General features: G+C 41.2%; 1 protein-coding gene across 2 annotated transcripts in view; it reads left to right on the top strand.

Moving 5' to 3' along the window:
• Nucleotides 1-10,751, top strand: part of LOC140200885 (uncharacterized) — a 29,098-nt gene extending 18,347 nt beyond the window's left edge. For both annotated transcript variants that reach the window (XM_072264524.1, XM_072264525.1), the window contains exons 7-10: nt 1,119-1,205; nt 9,869-9,973; nt 10,058-10,101; nt 10,214-10,751. In XM_072264524.1, the coding sequence (XP_072120625.1) occupies nt 1,119-1,205; nt 9,869-9,973; nt 10,058-10,101; nt 10,214-10,249 (272 nt within the window). In that variant the 3' untranslated portion in view covers nt 10,250-10,751. The remainder of the gene's footprint in view (nt 1-1,118; nt 1,206-9,868; nt 9,974-10,057; nt 10,102-10,213) is intronic.
• The last annotated feature ends 11,581 nt before the right edge of the window (nt 10,752-22,332 follow it).

Raw genomic sequence — 22,332 nt, forward strand, 5'->3', positions numbered from 1 at the left:
TTTCTTAATTAATGCTATATCTGACCTTACAGAGGAATATAAAATCAGGATGGACACAGATAAGGTCCTAGGGTAGGAGAGTTTTAAACTAGAGGGCATAAACTCAAGGTGAGATGGGAAAAATTCAAAGGTGATCTGGGGGAGAAGTTTTTCACGCAAAGGGTGGTGGATATGTCGAACGAGCTGCTAGAGGAAGTGGTAGAGGCCGATACAGATACAATGTTCAAAAGACACTGAGGTAGATACATAAAAGATTTGGGGGGATATGGGCCAATGGGACTAGCTCAGGTAGGCAACTTGGTCAACATGGACAAGTTGGGCCAAAAGGGCATGGATGACTCTAAGACTCTGCATATCTGCATATTAGCATTTACAAATTATGCACCATAACACTCAGATCCTTCTTTAGCTGAAAACCTCTGTGTTCTCTCACCATGGAAATAACATACTCCTTTTTTATTATTTATTTTCTGCCAAAATGGACGACTTCACCTGTATTGGTATATGTTACCTCCAAGGCTGAACAACTACTTCTCATTTACATATTCCACCTCTGTAAGATAGCTTGCCACTACCTCTATCACAGTCTCACTGCTGTTAAAAATGTGGTCATGTTTTTGAGCACTGCAGACTCAACTTGTCTCATGCTGTAAGCTGAGTCAGCCAAAGTTCTGCAGTGTTAATCTACTATGAATCATTCCCCTTACCAAACACCTCTGCATTTTTCAGTCAAAGCCTTCAATGTGAAATTTGGAACCAACACAGCTATTACCCCCCTTAATGAGGAAGTCTAATATTTTCAGTATTTCGCATTTGCAATGTTTAACTTTTGCCTAACCTGTAGCATGTGCAGTATTGTTCTTCAAGTGTGCAGAGTTAGCACCCTCCCTTTTGCACTCACCTCAACTTCCAGCTCGTCTGCTGAAGCTACAGCACACTCTTACCTACACTCCCTGCTCAGCTACTTGAGAAAACTCACAGGATACACACCTTAGCAAAAGAATGTGCCAAAAATTCATGCTTCCTAATGCTCTTAATGTGAAATAGCTGAGGGAAAAGCATGATGGATTTCTCCAATACTTACTCAAGTACTAAACTGCTTTAATTCACCTTCACAGTTGAGGATGTTCAAAGGGAACCGATTCAAAGGAATCCATGCGCTACAGAAATTGAATATGCTGCTGTCACTTTTCAAAACCGACCAGGTAATTTGCTAGTTCTATTGAATAGTGTTTTGATCAGTTTCCTTCAGTAACCCCAACATTCAATTACATCAATTTGCTCAAAGTTAAAGGGGACAAGAGAGAAGGTGGGACTAGACATGTGAATGTAGTGGCTATTCTAGCAACCCAGTGCCACTGCTGGCGGCCCCACAGATTGTTAAATTTGTATGCCATGGCCTCAAATCACTCCAATAACGATGTTCTAGAAGTCAAAGAATTGTATTGAATCCTTTATCAGCAGCAAGCAAAACGTACAATCCTGAAGTGATGCAATTAACTGTACTAGGCATAAATTAAGCTGTAACAAAGTGATCAACAAAAGATATGACATCCATCTTTCCCCTGCCCCAAAATGGCCAGAACAAAGCATGAATACATAACTTATTCCCTTCACTTTTACCACGCCCGCCCACTGACGGGACCAGTTACCATAATACACATAATGAACACACAAAACAGAACACAATGCTGATAGAAATCAGATGCATGTCCCCTATAGTGAAGGATCGGTCTCAATAGGTTTAAATTGCAGCAAATTATCCTTGATGAGAGATCCAACCAACAGCCTTCAGACTCAGTGAGTAGCAATATATGTATAAAATAATGTAAATCCGTAAGTTCACTGGAGGCTGGAAGCCCGGAGGTGCCCTACCCTGGGGCAGGAGGACTGCCTTTGTGTCTGAGTGGGTGGGTGGGAGGAAGGAACAAGACTTGTTTAGGTGTTGTTCTGCTGTTGCTTGTGTTTTCTCTGTTGAACATTTTGGACATGCTATGTTGATGTCGGAATGTGTGGCAACATTTTCAGACTGCTTCAGCGTGTCCTTAGGTTGTGTTAGTTGTTTATGAAAATAGCATATCTCACCATATGTTACAATAAATAAAGGAATCTGAATAATTGAAGAACTCAGTGAATAGTCTTCAGTACATCACCTGTTTAAAGAAATGGAAATCAGACTGAAAACTAACACTCCTGATCTATTGAAAAGAAGGTAGAGAAAAAGCAAAGAAATCTTTGGCTAGAGAATGTATTATTGTAGAATCAGATGGATAAATAGATATTCCTGAGCCTAATTTTGGGTTACGTTTAAGAAAATAATCAAAATTAGAATCAAGTTTATTATCCCTAGAGCAGCTGGAATTTGTAGAGATACTTTATTTTATGTTGTGATTTTTGTCCAATCATTGCTTCCCACCATTTTGAGAGCAGAGAAAGAGAATAGTCACTGTAATTATCATTCAGTTCAGGAAATGATGCAAAACGCAGTTTTTCTGCTATGAATATCTTAATTTCACATGTCTGGTATCACTTCCCTCTTTTGTCTCGTGGGTTAATAAATGGCACTTTATTAAGAACATTTTGAAAGGCCAATGCAGATGTATTGCACTCATCACTTCCTCAAAGAGTGCAAACAGATTTATCACCCCTGTCTGCTCTCATATGTCTTCTAAAATGCAGGTAAAGTTTTTGTATATGCACCATTAGTCAGTTTACTTAATAATGCATTTAGCATTAACTAAATGTAAAGATTAGCATTATTTGTCACACGTTGACCAAAGCATGCAGTGAAATGTGTTTGTGTCAAATCAAATTAGCAATGATTGCGCTGAGCAGTCCTCCAGTGCTGTCACTTTTCCAGTGCCAACGTAGCATACCCACAACTCACTAACACAGACCGTACAACCTTGGACCCTGGAGGGAAACTGGAGAACCCGGAGGAAGCTCATGTGGTCACGCGGAGAATGTACAAACTTCTTACAGACAGCGGGTGGAATTGAACCCAGATCTTACAGCTGAAATTGTAAAGCGTAGTGCTAACCATGACACTACCATGCCCCTCTATCTCTACTATCACTGCTGAGTAATTTATACATTAAGTGAAGCCATACAGGATAACATCTCCTTCTTTGTATGAATATGTGGACTTTTGTGCATCCAGGAACATATGAATAAGGTGCAAAAATTTGTCACTCAGATTTTAAACCTGCTCTGTAGTTTAATAAAATTGTGTCTGTTCTGAATGTAATTGCAATCCCACACCCCTGACTACACAAGGTAACATTATACCTCCGCTTATCATTCATCTATCCACATCAGCTTTGGAAATCGCCTCAGGCTCTGCTTCCTCTAACCTTTCAGGAAAGAGACAGTAAAAGACTTGAGAACTTCTGAAAAAGAGATCCACTTTATTTCTGTCTTAAATGGGTAACTGCTTATTTAAAAATCCCTAGTTCTAGATTACCGCACTAGGTGAATTATACAGTCAGTCAAGAACTCACTGGATATTGCATGTTTTAATTTTGCCCCCTTTTAATCTTTTATTACCTTGCAGATATAAATGTAGCTTATGTATTTTTCATCCATTTGCCAACTTGCCCATTCCAGCTATTACTCTGGTGCATTTCGCTGAATCGCTACTCATTCTGTAAAGTCCTTTTGTTGGTATTGAGGCAACACACACAAAATGCCAGAGGAACTCAGCAGACCAGGCAGCATCTATGGAAAAGAGTAAACAGTCGAAGTTTTGGGCCAAGGCCCTTCATCCATGGTCTTCTACCCTCTCCAATCCGATTCCCCCTTCTCCAATCCTTGATCTCTTCCACCTCTCAACTTCCCAGCTCTATTTCACCCCTCCCTCTCTCCCACCTTGTAGTTCTTCCTCTCCTCACCCTAACTCTTTCTTTCCAGTCCCGATGACAGGTCTCGGCCTAAAAAGCCAACTGTTTACTCTTTTCCATAGATGCTGCCTGGCTTGCTGAGTTCTTCCAGCACTTTGTGAGTGCTGCTTTGGACCTCCAGTAACTGCAGATTTTCTCTTGTCTATAGTTATTGAGATCTGTCAAAGGGTCTCAGCTCACAATGTTAGCTCTTTGTTTCTCTCCACAGAGGCTGCCAGACCTGCTGATTTCCTCCAGTATTTTGTGTGTGTTACTCCAGATTGTTAGCATCTGTAGAATCTCTTGAGTTTATTGAGCCAGTGCTGTTCACAGTACTCCAGATATTGTCTAACTGATAGCCTACATTACTGAAGCACAACCTCTCTACACTGGTATACAATTGCTCTCACAATAAATAATAAACTTTTAGCTTAGATAATTCCATGAAATACATGAATTTTGGCTTTTATAGTTCTGCATCCAGATCCCCCTACAGCTGAGAACTTCTGCAATCTCTCACAATGGAGATAACAAACCTCTTTTTTTCTCAGGGAAAGTGGACAACACATTTATTGGTATATGTTGCCTCCAAAGCTGAACAACCTCTCCTTGTTTACATACTGTATTTCTAACCTTGTAAAATTGCCTGTCTGTATTGCGTTCTCAAACTGGTTGCTGTCCAATATGTGTTCATTCTTTAGTAACCTCCAGTCTCAACCTATGCAATGTCTCTTCCTTTGCTTTCCAACATCTCCAAAGGGGTCCTATGACCAAACATATCTTTACCTCCCTCTGCCACCATTCCTCTTTCTTTATGGATCACTCCTCTTTGATTCCCTTGTCCATTCAATCTCATTAATCTCCCTCTCAGCACTTATTCCTGCAAGCACCCAAAGTTCTACACCTGCCCTTTCACCTCTTCCCAGTTGAACAGTCCTTCCAGGTGAACCAACACATCACCTGCAAATCTGCTGGGGTTGACTCCTGTGTCCAGTGCTCCTGATGGGGCCTCCTCTACACTGGTGAGACCGGTTATAAGTTTGGGGATCGCTTCATCAAGAACCTTTACTCCATCCACATTCTACATAGGTTGTATTGAGAGCATCCTGAGCAGCTGCATCACTGCCTGGTTCAGAAATTGCACCATTTCGGATTGCAAGACCCTGCAGTGGATGGTGAGGTCAGCTGAGAAGATCATCGGGGTCTCTCTTCCCACTATTACAGACATTTACACCACACGCTGCATCCATAAAGCAAACAGCATTACGAAGGACCCCACGCACCCCTCATACAAACTCTTCTCCCTCCTGCCATCTGGCAAAAGGCACCAAAGTATTCGGGCTCTCACGACCAGACTATGTAACAGTTTCTTCCCCCAAGCCATCAGACTCCTCAATACCCAGAGCCTGGACTGATACCAACCTACTGCCCTCTACTGTGCCTATTGTCTTGTTTATTATTTATTGTAATGCCTGCACTGTTTTGTGCACTTTATGCAGTCCTGGGTAGGTCTGTAGTCTAGTGTAGTTTTGTGTTGTTTTATGTAGTTCAGTGTAGTTTTTGTATTGTTCATGTAGCACCATGGTCCTGAAAAACGTTGTCTCATTTTTACTGTGGACTGTACCAGCAGTTATGGTTGAAATGACAATAAAAAGTGACTTGACCTGACTTGACTTGAACAGCAGAACTTCCTGGTGGCCGAACATTTCAATTCTGATTCCCATTTCCGTTCCAATCTATTGCCTCCTCTTATACCAAGATAAGGCCACCTTCAGGGTGGAGGAGTAACACCTTATATTCCATCTGGGTAGCCTCCAACCTGATAGCATGAATATTAATTTTTCTTTCCTGTAAAAATGTTTTTTCCCTCCCCCCACCTTCTTCTATTCCCCACTCTGGCCCCTTAACTCTTCTCACCTGCCTATCACCTTCCCCTGGGTCCCTTCTCCTTCTCTTTCTCCTATGGTCTATTCCTCGCTCCTATCAGATTCCTTCGAGCTCTTTACCTTTCCCACCCACCTGGCTTCACCTATTATCTTCTAGATGTCCTCCTTTTCCTCCTCCCAACTTTTTATTCTGGCATCTTCACCCCTTCTTTCCATTCCTGAAGAAGGATTTTGGTCTGAGACATCAAGTGTTTATTCATTTCCATTGATGTTCCCTGACCTGCTGAGTTCCTCCAGCATTTTGTGGGTGTTTCTTTGTCTCTTCCTCTCATCTATCACAATGGATCAGACAAAACATTGCCGTCCCAGTTTAACCTGCACCAGCATTTCTGATGAGAGGGATTGATCCGAAATATGGTGCTAACAATTATTACCTGCCTGATGAGGAAGTTGAGAATTTTCAGTACTATTTCACATTTCCAGTGTCTGCAGTACTTTGGTTTGCTTGTTCTATCGATCTAACTTTTCAATAACTGTAATTTGCCAGGAGTGCACCTATGCTTATCAATTCATCCAGTTTTCTTGCTCATCTACTGAAGCTACTGCACACTCTTGGCTAAACTCCCCACTCAGCCATTGCTTCTGTGTGTAGGTGAGATAAATTTGTCAAAGGGGAAATGCAGAAGCAGAAGTCGTGCTTCCTAACACTCATAATGTGCAATAGTGGGTGAGAGAAAAAAATCTATAAGGAAGATATCACTAAGATTGAAAGAGTTCAGAGAGTATTTACATTGATATTTCTGGGACTTGAGGAACTATTATAGGGAAGATTTGAATAGGTTAGGATTTTATTCCCTAGAGCAAAGGAAAATGAGGGGAGATATGCCAGAGGTATACAAAACTCTGAGGGGTATAGATAGGGTAAATGAAAGTAGGCTTTATTCGAAGGGAGGTTGAGTGAGATTAGAACTAGAGCTCACAGGTGAAGTGTGAAAGCTGAAATATTTAAAGGAACTATGAGGGGGAATGTCTTCATTCAGAGGATAGTGGGAGTGTGCTAGCCGAAGTGGTGGATGCATGTTTGGTTTCAACATTGAAGAGAAATTTGGATAAGTACAAATTTGGAAATTTGGAATTGGAATCAGGTTTAATATCACCAGCATATGTATCGTACATATGTCATGAAATTTGTTGCTTTGCAGCAACAGTATATTGCAATACATAGTAATAAATATTAGAAATTACAGTAAGTATATATAAAAAATAAATTAAATCAGTCATGCAAAAACAGAGGGGAAAAATACTAAGGAAGTGTTCATGGGTTCAAAGTCCATTCAGAAGTCTAATGGCAGAGGAGAAAAAGCTGTTCCTGAACATTGAGTGTGTATCTTCAGGTTCTTGTACCTTCTTCTTGATTGAAGCAATGAGAAGAGGGCATGTCATGGGTGAAGGATATCCTTATTGATGGATGCTGCCTTTTTGAGGCATCACATTTTGAAGGTGTCCCAGATGCTGGGGAGGCTAATGCCCATGATGGAGTTGACTGAGTTTACAACTTTCTGCAGCTTTTTCTGACCTTGTGCAGTGGACCCCATACAGACAATGATGCAACCAGTTAGAATGCTCTCCACAGTACAGTTGTAGACATGTGCAAGTGTCTTTGGTGACATACAAATTCTCCTCAAGCTCCGAATGAAATATAGCCCTGTCTTACCTTCTTTATAATTGCATCGTTATGTTGGATCCAGGATAGATCCTCAGAGATGTTGACATCCAGGAACTTGAAGCAGCTCACCCTTTCCACTTCTGATCCCTCGATGAGGACTGGTGTGTGTTCCTTCACCTTAACTTTCCTGAAGTCCACAATCAATTCTTTAGTCTTACTTATGCTGAGTGCAATGTTGTTGCTGCAACGCCACTCAACCAGCTGATCTAACTTGCTCATGTACGCTGCTTCATCACCATCTGAAATCCTGCCAACAATCGTTATGGCATCAGCAAATTACTAGATGGTGTTTGGCTGTGCCTATCCACACAATCATGGGTGCAGAGAGAGTAGAGCAATAGGCTAAGCACACATCCTTGAGGAGCACTGATGTTGATTGTCTGCTGGTTATTTCTGATCCACGCAGACTGTGGTCTCCTGGTGAGGAAGTCAAGGATCCAAATGCAGAGAGAGGTAAATATTATTACTGTCCAGGTGATTCAAGGACAAGTGGAGGGCCAGTGAGATTGCTTCTGCCGTAGACCTATTGTGACAGGCAGATTGCCGCAGGTCCAGGTAGTGTATCTGCTGAGGCAGGAATTTAATCTAACCATGACCAACTTCATGGAGCGCTTGATTGTAGTAGATGTGAGTACCACTGGATGATAGGCATTGAGGCAGCTCATCCTGCTCTACTTGGGCACTGGAAAGGCTGTGGATGTTGTCTACATGGACTTTAGTAAGGCCTTTGACAAGGTTTCACGTGGGAGGTTAGTTCAGAAAGTTCAAACACTAAGTATCCATGGAGACGTTGTAAACTAGATTCAAAATTGGCTGTGTGGGAGAAGACAGAGAGTGGTAGTGGATGATTGCTTATCAGACTGGAGGCCCGTGACTAGTGGTGTGCCTCAAGGATCTGTGCTGGGACCATTGTTGTTTGTTGTCTATATCAATGATCTAGATAATAATGTGGTAATTGGATCATCAAGTTTACTGATGACACTAAGATTGGAGGTGTTGTGGACAATGAGGAAGGCTTTCAAAGCTTGCAGAGGGATCTGGACCAACTGGAAAAATGGACCAGAAAATGGCAGATGGAATTTAATGCAGACAAGTGTGAAGTGTTGCATTTTGGAAGGACAAATCAAGGTAGGACATACACAGTAAATGGTAGAGTACTGAGGAGTGCGGAGGAACAAAGAGATCTGGGAGTTCAGATACATAATTCCCTAAAGTGGCATCACAGGTAGACAGGGTTATAAAGAAGGCTTTTGATATCCTGGCATTCATAAATCAAAGTATTGAGTATAGGAGTTGGGATGTTATGGGGAGGTTGTATAAGACATTGATGAGGCCAAATTTGGAGTATTGTGTACAGTTCTGGTCACCTAACTATAGGAAGGATATTAGTGATATTGAAAGAGTGCAGAGAAGATTTACTAGGATGTTGCCGGGTCTTCAGGAGTTGAGCTACAGGGAAAGATTGAACAGGTTAGGACTTTATTCCTTGGACCGTAGAAGAATGAGGGGAGATTTGATAGAGGTTTACAAAATTATGAGGGGTATAGACAGAGTAAATATGAATAGGCTCTTTCCGCTTAGATTAGGAGAGATAAATACGAGAGGACATGGCTTTAGGGTGAAAGGGGAAAGGTTTAGGGGGAACATTAGGGGGAACTTCTTCACTCAGAGAGTGGTGGGAGTGTGGAACGAGCTGCCATCTGACGTGGTAAATGCGGGCTCACTTAAGTTTTAAGAATAAATTGGATAGATACATGGATGGGAGAGGTCTGGAGGGTTATGGACTGGATGCAGGTCAATGGGACTAGTGGAATAATGCTTTGGTACAGACTAGAAGGGCTGAATGGACTATTTTCTGTGCTGTAGTGTTCTATGGTTCTATGGTATGTTTGTCACCTTTTTAAAGCAGGTGGGAAACTCCGACTGCAGCAGTGAGAGATTGAAGAAGTCCTTGAACACTTCTGCCAGTTGGTTGTCACAGGTTTTCAGAGCCCTATTAGGTACACTGTCAGGGCCAAAGGCCTTCATCCTCTTGAAAGATATTCTGGCATTGCTCTCTGAGCCAGAGAACCCAGGATCAGCAGATGCTGCGGGGATTCACATAGATATGATTTAATTCTCCATTTCAAAGAGTCCATTAAAGGCATTGAGCTCATCTGGAGGTGCAGCATCACAGTCATTCATGATGTTAGGTTGCAAATCTTGCCATAGCTGATGTGAATCCGATTCCATCTCTAACCTCAGAAGGAAGAAACGACATGGAGGGCTTTGCTCCAGGTGCAGGTCAATGGGACTAGGCAGAATAATAGTTTGGCACTGACTAAATGGTCAAGGCCCTATAGTGCTCTATGATTCTATGCTTCTATTCCTCTTCACAGTCAATGAAAATCAAAGGCAACCTGAAGATCATCAGACAATCTCAGACTCAGAACCATACCAAAATGAAATTCGTTATGCTGCTATCAAGTTTCAAGAGAGATCAGGTAATTTACAAGTTATATTGTATAAGAAAAATATAATCTTCTTTTATTCAAATACATTAACTCCAATTTTCAATACCCTCAAAGATCTTATCCTCAATGAGCAATCCAAACTGGAATCTCCAAACACAGTAAGTAAAAATGATCTACTTATAAACTTGGCTAAACATCCTAACTAGCTTTATATGGTATGGAAATAGAGATCACTGTAAAATCTAACACTTTGTCTTCATACTTCCTCAGAGTCAACATGTTCAGATGGAGATGGGTCATCTGTAATCTTTGGCACCATAACTCAAAAGAACATCTGAGTTTGGAAAAGCAAAACCTGCAGCTGATGAAAATGTGAAATAAAAGCAAAAAATGTGGGAGAGACACGGCAAGCTAGACCATATCTGTGGGAAAAAAATTGCACTATGGTTTGAATAATCTGAGGAAAAATATAGTTGGAAGAAACAAGGACTTTTTTTTGCTATAGAATGGATTATTACATAATCCGGTTACTATCAATTGAGTTTGTGTTACATTTCAGAAAGTAATGGAATATCTAAGCCAATCAAGGGAACATAACTCCCAAATCAAGATGAATTCTTCAGGTAATAAGGATCAAAGTGTTATGGCAAATTTCATCTATATCACAAATGGCAAAGGAATATAAGAATCGAGGAGGTCTGTTCTGTCATTCAAGCCTGAATATCTATTCAAATAAATGGCCCCATTTGAATGTTACCTTCATGAGCTCTTCTTGGTATAGTGATCATTAACATGACATTACATTAGTCCCAGATATGACCATTACTTCACCCTTCTCAGCAATAACTCCATGAGGCAGAGAGTAGTAGTGTGCAATCACTCAAGTTGAGTACGGTGTTCTCCCAACAGGAAGGAGGTTGTCTATTGAAGGATCATCAAGTGGCTGTAAAAGCCACTCAAGGATACACATAATCTGTGATTTTAGGGTGGATTCCCTTATTGGAGAAGCCGAAGCTTGACTTTGTTTAAGGTGGGGAGACTAGTGCACGAGCAGACAAGACTCGGTCCATGGCAGATCAGGGTACAGTGGCATGGAATGCAAGGTGACTTCATTGCTGCAGCCTTCCTCCACTTCCACTGCTGTTGTGAGAGTCATAGACAAGAACAGAACAGAAAAAGCCCCTTCGGCCAATCCAGTTTCTGCTGAACCATTTAAACTGCCTACTCCCATATACCTGCATCTGGGCCATAGCCTTCCATACCTCTACCATCCATGTAACTACCCAAACTACTTTTAAACATTGTAATCAAGTTTGCATACACTAATTGTGCTGGCAGCTCATTCCACACTCTCATGGCACTCAGAAGTTTTCCCTCATGTTCTCCTTAAAATTTTCACATTTCACCCTTTAGCCCATGAATTCTAGTTGTCCCACCCAACCTCTATGAAAAAAAGCCTATTTGCATTTACCTTATCTATACCCCTCAAAATTTTGTATAGCTCTATCAAATCTCTGCTCATTCTTCTACGTTCCAAGGAATAAAGTACTAACCTATTAATTTTTTCCTTATATCTCATCTTCCAGTCCCAGTAGCATCCTTGTAAATCTTGTCTGTACTCTTTCAACCTTGTTTACATCTTTTCTGTAGGTAGGAAACCAAAATTGCACACATTACTCCAAATTAGGCCTCACTAACATCTTATACAACTTTAACAAATCATCCCATCTCCTGTACTCAATGATTTTATTTATGAAGGCCAAAGAGTCAAAAGCTTTCTTTAAGACTCTACCTTCCTGTGGTCCCACCAAAGTGCAACTCCTCACAGCAAATTTTATCTGCCATTTTCAGTCCTTTTTTTCTAGCTGTCCTGATCCTGCCACAAGCTCTAACAGTCTTCCTTCAGCACAACCCAAATCATGGTGTCATCTGCAAATTTACTGATCCAGTTAACCACATTATTCAAATCATCGTTGACAAACAACAGACCCAGCAGCAGTCCCTGTGGCACTTCACTATTCACAGGCCTCCATTCAGAGAGGCAGCCATCTACTACCACTCACTGGCTTCTCCCACAAAGCCAATGCCTTATCCAGTTTACTACGTCATCTTAAATGTCAAGCAACTGAACCTTCTTCGCCAACCTTCCATGCTGCAGCTTATCAAATGCTTTACTAAAGTTAATGTAGACAACATCCACTACCTTGCCTTTATCAACTCTCCTGGTAACTTCCATAAAAAACTCTATAACATTGCTTATCCACAACCTACCATGCATGAAGCCATGCTGACTATCCCTAATTAGTCCATGTCTATCCAAATACTCATTTATCTGGTCCCTTAGAATACCATCCAATAATTTTCCTACTGCTGATGTCAGGCTCACCAGTCTATGATTTCCTGGCTTATGTTTACTGCCTTTCTTACACAGTGGAACAACATTAGCTCTCTGCCAATTTTCCAGTACCTCACCTGCTGCTAATGATGATTTAGGGCCCTGCACTTGCCTCCCACAGGACCCAAGGGAACTCCTTGTCAGATTCTGGGGATTTATACACCTTAATTTGCCTCAAGACAGTAAACATCTCCTCCCCTGTAATCTGTGTAAGGTCCATGACCTCATTGCTGCTTTGCCTCACATCTGTAGACTCCATGTCTGTCTCTTGAGTAAATACAGCTGCAAAAATTCTATTTAAGATCTCCCCAAATCTCTTTTGGCTCCAGGCATAGATCACCATTCCGATCTTACAGTGGACCAACTTTGTCCCTCGCAATCCTTTTGCTCTTCACATATCTTTAGAATCCCTTAGGATTTTCATTCACCTTGTCTGTTAAGGCAAATTCATGCCTTCAGTTAGCCCTCCTGATTTCTTTCTTAAGCGTTGTCTTCCATTTCTTATACTCCATAAGAAGATGTATCTTCATTTTCCGTTAGCTCCACCATTGCAGTTTTGGTTGGATCGTGCTTTGTATGGAACCTCCCCCTTCACTTTAGAGCCATGGGTGACCCTACCAGGAGCTAAGTGCCAGAAGGCTAAACTTCAGGGAGCAGCATTCTGGAGATCTCAGGAACTCTTCGCCACGACAAGGTGACAATCCTCAGAGAAAAAGGCAGAGGGCATTTCAATTTCACTAATATTGTGTGACTAATCCGTCTTTTATTAGATCCATTAGTAAAGTTATGTCCCTGGTTTTGGATGCCACTGCCAGAGCATCTGGAATCCGTGGAGATACTTTGTTTCATTGTGATGACTCTTGCCTCCATTTTGTGAGTGGGGAATAGAAGGATCTTTGCAGTCACCATTCAATTAATGAAGTCATTTAGAAGGCAATTTCTTTGCTTTTAATTTCTATGTCTGGTATCGCTTCTCCTTTAGTCTCGTGGGTTATTATGTGACACTTTAGTAGGCATGTTTTGAAAGACCATCACATGCATAACCCTCATTAATGTCTCTCCTGCATTGTTTTTGAACTATTTATATTTCTTATTGAAGCTCACAGTACTTTTTACATATTGTACTGTATGATGCTGCAAAACAACAAATTTCACGATGTGTCACTGATAATAAACCAGATTCTGATTCTGTTACTTTATTAATTATTGCCTCAGCTGCTGCTTGTGTGGAGATCACGAGTTTCTCTTGTATCCATGTGGGTTTCTTTCAAGTGATCTGATTTCCTCACATATCCCAAATACATGCCAGTTGGTAGGATTGGTTGCTCCGTTGCCCTGAGTGATTGGTTCAAAGTAAATTTACCATATACAACCTTAAGATTCATTTTCTTGCAAGCGTCAGCAAGAAAATAAAGAAATATGATAGAAAACATGAAAAACTGTACATAACAATGACCGACAGGCAACACACACAAAATGCTGGAGGAACTCAGCAGGCCAGGCAGCATCCTTTTTTCCTCCAGTCCTGATGAAGGGTCTCAGCCCAAAGCATCAACTGTTTACTCTTTTCCACAGATGCTGCCTGAACTGCTGAGTTCTTCCAGCATTTTGTGCACGTTGCTTGGATTTCCAGCACCTGCAGATTTTATCCTGTTTGTGAAAGACAAGACAGAGAAAAGTCTAATGTGCAAAAGAGGACAAATCAGGCCAATAATAACAAAGTAAGTAAATAATACTTAGAACATGAGCTGCAGGGTCCCTGAAAGTAAGTCTACAAGCTAGAGACATACATGGATATGTAGTGAAAATCTTTGTATTGGGATATCAAAAACAAGAGGGTTGAGGTTTAAGGTAAGCTGAAGGAATTTTAAAGGGGATCTGAGGGGTAGTTATTTTTACATAGGGAGTAATTTATATCTAAAGTGTGTTGCTGGGGCAGGTGTGGAAATCACCCTCACCCATCACCTCTACACCAAAGATAAAGATTAGCTTTATTTGCCACATGTACATTAAAACATACTGTGAAATGCTCCATTTGCATCCATGACCAACACAGCCTGAGGATGCGCTGGGGGCTGCCTGCAAATGTCACCACACTTCCGGCGCGAGCATAGCATGCCCATAATTTACTAACCTACCTCGTACCGTCCCGCCGAAGGGTTTCGGCCCAACACGTTAACTGTATTATTTTCCTAGATGCTGCCTGGCCTGCTGAGTTCTTCCAACATTTTGTGTGTATTGTCCATACATCTTTGGTATGTGGGAGGAAATCCAAGGACCTGGCTGAAACCCACATTGTCACGGTGTGAACATACAAACTCCTTACAGACAGACAGACCTTACAGACTGTGGTAGAAGCTGCTCTGTTACACTGACTACAGTATTCCAAAAGCTTTTATTGAATCAGAAACAGAATCAGGTTTATCGTCACTGACATACTTTCAGTGGCAATTTTATTAGGCACAGGAGGCATTTAACAAGGCATTTTTGCCCACAGAACTGCAACACACCAGATATTTTTTGTTTTTTTGCACCATTCTCTGTAAGCTCTAGAGACTGTTGCATGTGAAAATTCCACGAGATCAGCAGTTTCTGAGATACTCAAACCACCCCATCTGGCACCAACAATCATTCCACGGTCAAAGTCACTTACATCCCATTTCTTCCCCATTCTGATATTTGTTCTGAACAACAACTGAACCTCTTGACCATGTCAGCATGCTTTTACGCATTGTGTTGGTGCCACATGATTGGCTGATTAACTATTTGCATTAATGAGCAGATGTACAGGTGTACCTAATAAAGTGGCTTCTGAGTGAATGTCGTGAAATTTATGTGTTACTGTTTTGCAGCAGCAATACAGTGCAATACATGAAATATCTATAAATTACAATTAAATAAATATATAGTATAGATTTATTAAATATATAGATTTCTACTCACTACTTTTGCTCACTGTGCCTACAAACAAGAGCGAGCAAAGCAGTGAGTAGAAATGTAACGTGGAGGGCAGAATTTCAGAGAAGATCGTTCCCATGCTGAATGGTTGTCTTTCTCCACGCCAGATTCAGTCATCATTGGAGGTCATGTTTCATCCTTTTAGTTTATAAACATTGTTTACTCCCTCCATTAAATCACTCTTTTGTTGCACACCCAGACTTGATCGCAGGCACACTTCATGACCCATGCTTTAAACAATCCTCCCTACTATCAATTAACCATATAACAATTACAGCACGGAAACAGGCCATCTCGGCCCTTCTAGTCCGTCACAAAATCTTACTCTCACCTCGTCCCACCAACCTGCACTCAACCCATCACCCTCCATTCCTTTCCTGTCTATATATCTATCCAATTTAACTTTAAATGACAACATCGAACCTGCCTCAACCACTTCTGCTGGAAGCTCGTTCCACACAGCCACCACTCTCTGAGTAAAGAAGTTTCCCCTCATGTTACCCCTAAACTTTTGCCCCTTAACTCTCAACTCATATCCTCTTGTTTGAATCTCCCCCACACTCAATGGAAAAAAGCTCATCCACGTCAACTCTATTTATCCCCCTCATAATTTTAAATACCTCTATCAAGTCCCCCCTCAACTTTCTACGCTCCAAAGAATAAAGACTCAACTTGTTCAACCTTTCTCTGTAACTTAGGTGATGAAACCCAGGTAACATTCTAGTAAATCTTCTCTGTACTATCTCAGTTATGTTGACATCTTTCCTATAATTTGATGATCAGGACTGTACACAATACTCCAAATTTGGCCTGACCAATGCCTTGTAAAATTTCAACATTACATCCCAACTCCCATACTCAATGCTGTGATTTATAAAGGCCAGCATACCAAAAGCTTTCTTCACCATCCTATCCACATGAGATGCCACCTTCAGGGAACTATGCACCATTATTCCTAGATCCCTCTGTTCTACTGCATTCTTCAATGCCCTACCATTTACCATGTATGTCCTATTTTGATTAGTCCTACCAAAATATAGCATCTCACATTTATCAGCATTAAACTTCATTGGCAATCTTTCAGTCCACTCCTCTAACTGGCCTAAATTTCTCTGCAAGCTTTGAAAACCCACTTCATTATCCACAACTACTCTCTGGGGTCTCCCATCCAGCCACTGCTGAATCCATTTTACAACTTCAATATTAATACCGAACGATTGAACCTTTTTAACTAACCAATCGTGTCAAAGACCTTAGTAAAGTCCATATAGACAACATCCACCGCTTTACCATCGTCAACTTTCCTAGTAACCTCTTCAAAAAATTCAATAAGGTTTGTCAAACATGACCTTCCACGTGCAAATCCATGTTGACTGTTCCTAATCAGACCCTGTCTATCCAGATAATTATATATACCATCTCTAAGAATAATTTCCATCAATTTACCCACCACTGACGTCAAACTCACAGGCCGAAAATTGCTAGGTTTACTCTTAGAGCCCTTTTTAAACAATGGAACAACATGAGCAATATGCCAATCCTCTGGCACCATCCCCGTTTCTAATGACATTTGAAATATTTCTGTCAGAGCCCCTGCTATTTCCACACTAACTTCCCTCAAGATCCTAGGGAATAACCTGTTAGGACCCAGAGTCGTATCCACTTTTATATTCCATAAAAGGGCCAGTACTTCCTCTTCTTTAATCGTCATAGTTTCCATAACTTCCCTACCTGTTTCCCTCAATATCCTTCTCCTTAGTGAATACCGAAGAAAAGAAATTGTTCAGAATCTCCCCCATCTCTTTTGGCTCCACACATAGCTGTCCACTCTGATTCTCTGAGGGATCAATTTTATCCCACGCTATCCTTTTGCTATTAATATAACTGTAGAAACCCTTTGGAATTATTTTCACCTTACTTGCTAAAGCAACCTCATATCTTCTTTTAGCTTTTCTAATTTCTTTCTTAAGATTCTTTATATTCTTCTAGCACCTCGCTTACTCCATGCTGCCTATACTTATTGTAGATATCTCTCTTTTTCCGAACCAAGTTTCCAATATCCCTTGAAAACCATGGCTCTCTCAAACTTTTAACTTTTCCTTTCAACCTAACAGGAACATACAGATTCTGTACCCTCAAAATTTCTCCTTTAAATGACCTCCATTTCTCTATTACATCCTTCCCAGAAAATAAATTGTCCCAATCCACTCCTTCTAAATCCTTTCGCATCTCCTCAAAGTTAGCCTTTCTCCAATCAAAAATCTCAACCTTGGGTCCAGACCTATCCTTCTCCATAATTATATTGAAACTAATGGCATTGTGATCACTGGACCCGAAGTGCTCCCCAACACATACCTCCGTCCCCTGACCTATCTCATTCCCTAACAGGAGATCTAGCACTGCCCCTTCTCTAGTTGGTACCTCTATGTATTGCCGCAAAAAAAAACTATCCTGCACACATTTTACAAACTGCAAACCATCCAGCCCTTTTACAGTATGGGCTTCCCAGTCTATGTGTGGAAAATTAAAATCTCCCACAATCACAACCTTGTGCTTACTACAAATATCTGCTATATCCTTACAAATTTGCCCATCCAATTCTCGCTCCCCATTTGGTGGTCTATAATACACCCCATAAGTGTTACCACACCTTTCCTATTCCTCAATTCCACCCAAATAGCCTCCCTAGATGAGCCCTCTAATCTATCCTGCCAGAGCACTGCTGTAATATTTTCTCTGACAAGCAATGCAAAACATCTCCCTTTTGTCCCTCCCATTCTATCACACCTGAAGCAATTAAATCCAGGAAAATTTATTTGCCAATCACACCCCTCCTGTAACCATGTTTCTCTAATAGCTACCACATCATACTTCCAGGTATCAATTCATGCTGTAAGCTCAACCACCTTGCTTATAGTGCTCTTAGCATTAAAATAAATGCATTTAAGAATTTTTCCACCTCTTACTCTCTGTTTATCACTAACGGTGCAAACAATTTTAATATTTTCTTTTTCTTCCTTCTCCCCTATCTGTTCCTACGCTCTGGTTCCCCTCCCCCCTTGTATCTAGTTTAAATCCACCTGAGCCTCTCTAGCAAATCTACCTGCAAGAATATTTGTTCCCCTCCAATTCAGATGTAAACTGTCCCACCAGAACAGGTCCCACCTTCCGTGGAAAACTGCCCAATTATCTATAAATCTGAAGCCTTCCCTCCTGCACCATGTCTTCAGCCATGTGTTGATCTGCGTTATCTTATTATTTCTAAACCCGTCTGCATGTGGCACCAGTAGAAATCCTGAGATTGCTATCCTGGAAGTCCTGTCGTTTAACTTGGCACCTAACTCGCTAAACTCACCTTTCAGGACCTCCTCACTCTTCCTACCCATGCCATTGCTCCCTACATGGACCATGACATCCGGCTGCTCACCGTCCCTCTTGACAATACTGAGAACTCGATCTGAGATATCGCAGACCTTGGCACCAGGGAGCCAACAGACCATCTGGGATTTTTGATCTCTTCCACAGAACCTCTTATCTGTCCCCCTAACTATCAAATCCCTATCACTACTGCTCTCCTCTTTTCTCTCCTTCCCTTTTGAGCTGAGGGTCCCGTCTCGGTGCCAGAGATGCAACCATTGCAAACTTACGTCCAGTAGGTCGTCCCCATCAACAGTATCCAAAACGATATACTTATTATTGATGGGAATGGCCACAGGGGTACTCTGCTCATTCTGTCTATTCCCCTTCCCTCTCCTGACAGTCACCCAGCCACCTGTCTCCTGACTCTTAGGGGTGACTATCTCCCTGTAATTCCTGTTTATTTCTGCCTCTGCCTCCCGAATGATCCAAAGTTCATCCAGCTCCAGCTCCAGTTCCTTAACTCGGTTTGTCAGGAGCTGCAGCTGGATGCCCCTTTTGCAGGTGTAGTCATCAGGGATGAATGTGCTCGCCAACTTCCCACATTCTGCAAACGGAACATTCAACTGCCCTAACTGCTGCCTCCATTACCTACTCTTTTCATTTGTTTCATTTGTGGGGAACGTAGAGTGTAGGCTCTGAATCCGATCCTGGAGTAGTAAGCCTGCTGAACTCGGCAGAAACTTTATTCTGAATAGAATCAGATTATCGGAGGCCCATGCTTTAACTTTTATTATAACTAACATGGAAAATATCATGCTCTTATACAGCTGTGTGCAACTAATTCTATTTTTAAGTCCAGGTGATGGGTTGAAGTGTGACTGTCTATTTTCCCTCATAGACGAATCTACAGTGCCTTTTGTATGTTGTTCCAGATTCCAGCATCTGCAGTCTCGTTTGTTTTTCTCCCCTGCATTCCCTATGCTGGTAGGTCAGCCCCACTGAATACAGTACAATGAGTTGCACAACCCTACCCCTTAGATTCAACCTCCTTTGGTAGAATTATACAGTTCATAACTACTCATCAGTATAGAATACGTTACAACCCCTAGTCTGATGTAGGCTATTCAGTCCTAGAACACAGAACATAGCACATAGAGCACGGTACAGGCACTTCGGCTCATAATGTTGTGCTGTGCCTTCAACCCACTCCAATCTAATAGTTCTGCCATGTAGAAACATCTGTCTTTCTTTCATAATGAGCCTAAGAGTCTCTTAAATGTCCCTAATGTGTCAGCCCACACCCCTACCCATGGCAGCTGGTTCCATGCACCCACCACTCTCTGTGTAAAAAAAATGGTCTCTGACATCTCCCCTGTACTTTCCTCCAATCATCTTAAAATTATGCCCTCTTGTATTAGCCACTTCTGCCTTGGGAAAATGGTGCTGGCTGTCCACTCTATTAATGCCTCTTATACATCTCTATCAAGTCATATTGACTGGTTCTTCTGCCCACTTATAGGCCTTGCTTCTAACTACCAAAACACAGTCAGACCTGTCCAATTTAAATATAAAATTTGTTTTGATGCCTTCCATTGCTTTACAGAGTATCTCGTTCTCGAATACCGGATGCTGGATGTGGAATAGATTCTGTTACAGTCTCACAATTAGGAGCGGATTCTTCCATTCCTCTTCTTGAACTCAAGAAGGTTGGAGCTGGTCAAAGTCAAAAGCCAAAATAAAATTAATATCAAAATGCATATACATTACCATATACTAGCTTGAAATTCATTTTCTTGCAAGTATTTACAGAAATATAAAGAAATACAAGAGTTGACCAAAAAACTACATAAACAAAGACTGACAAATAACCAATGTGCAAATGAAGGCAAATTGTGTAAATTTTAAAAAATATGGGAACACTTGCTATAAGTCATAAATATAAACATATATGGGGAGAAAAATATAAAGTTTGTTCAGAAGACTGTTCTGCTGGAGGACCAATTTCCTCTTTCTAATTGGCCAGATTCCTCTCAAGTTTCAGAGTTACAACAGTGTGAGTGTTGTGGATGAGCAAAGGAGTAGGGTCAAAGAGGGTTTGATACTCATTCCATTTCAATTTCCCCTGATAATCAGTGACTTGCTCCAAATTAAACTGCTCAAAGCCTCTTGTCTTCAATATGTACATATCTTGTCTGGGTGATTGTTAAAACCAAGGTGCTATAATATGATATGGTTTAACCTACCGGAAACTAACTTCCCTCAGCACTTATATACCAACATCTCAACTTCAATCTTCAGGTCTTTATTGGGATTATTATCTGGTTTGGAACGGAGCAAGTTTTCACCAGGCTGCAGGCCTGGCATCTGAACGAATGTGATGGTAAAGTGATGGATCTCAGGAGCAATCTGCTTTCTGAACTGGATGGCAGTCTTGCATCGTTAACTGGAAAGCTGAAGCTAACATCAACCAAAGCCTTAAACAGACCTGAACAAAGGATCTTTCTGGTTTAAAATTGCATGTCTTTTCTCCCCTCAACATTGAAGGAGGCCATTCAGCCCATCAAGCATTAGCACTTTCTGATACCTTTTGCCACACTTATTCAAAGTCAAAGTAAACCTATTCTCAAAGTATGTATATGTCACCATATACTACCCTGAGATTCTTTTTCTTGCAGGTATTTCCAGGAAAATAACCTATTTACAGGAAAATAAATCTACTGTAACCCAAACCTCAAATATCCATTTCTTCCCCACCATATCAATCACATTGCTGAAATCATGATCATTGCTTTTCTTTAACTTGTTCCCTTGCGACATATTTGGCTTCTGATTCATTCACTAATACACATTCTCAATATGTTGAAACAAAGATATACACTCAGTTTGAACTATTGCAGAATACCGGTAGGTCGGGTTGGCTGTTTGGAAGTTTGGTTGATCGCTGAGCTTGGAAAATGTTTGCAGACGTTTCAGCTCCAATCAAAAAGCCGTCATCAGTGCACAAAGTCCCTCAAATATACACTGATAGTGAGTTCTATATACTCAGTGGTCATACCATTAGGTACAACTGTTGGTTAATGCAAGTATCTTGTTGGCCAATCAGGTGATACCAACTCAATGCATAAAAAACATGGTCAAGATGTTCAGATGTTGCTCAGACCAACTTCAGAACGAGGAGAAATGTGACCTAAGTGACTTTGATCATGGAATGATTGTTGGTACCAGATGGAGTGGTTTGAGTTGATCTCCTGGGATTTTCATGCACAGCAGTCTCGTCTTTAGAGTTCGCAGAGAATGGTGTGAAAAACAATAAACATCCAGTGACCAGCAGTTCTATGGGCGAAAATGCCTTGTTAATGAGAGAGGTCAGAGGAGAACGGCCAGACTGGTTCAGCCTGACAGGAAGGCAACAGTAAGTCAAATAACCACATTACAAACGTGGTGTGCAGATGAACATCTCTGAATTGGTGAAACACATCAAACCTTGGAGTTGATGGGCTACAGTGGCAGAAGACCACAAGGATACTCTCAGTGGCCACTTTATTGGGTACAAGAGGTATGAAACGTAATGACAACTGAGGGTAAATCAATTGCTGTGTCTTACAGAAAGTCATTCAAGAACTTCAAAAAATAACATTTTATTTTCATTAGCAAAAAGAAAGGAGACTGTGTCCAC

Source organism: Mobula birostris, chromosome 7 (assembly GCF_030028105.1).
Source record: "Mobula birostris isolate sMobBir1 chromosome 7, sMobBir1.hap1, whole genome shotgun sequence".
NCBI lineage: Eukaryota > Metazoa > Chordata > Chondrichthyes > Myliobatiformes > Myliobatidae > Mobula > Mobula birostris.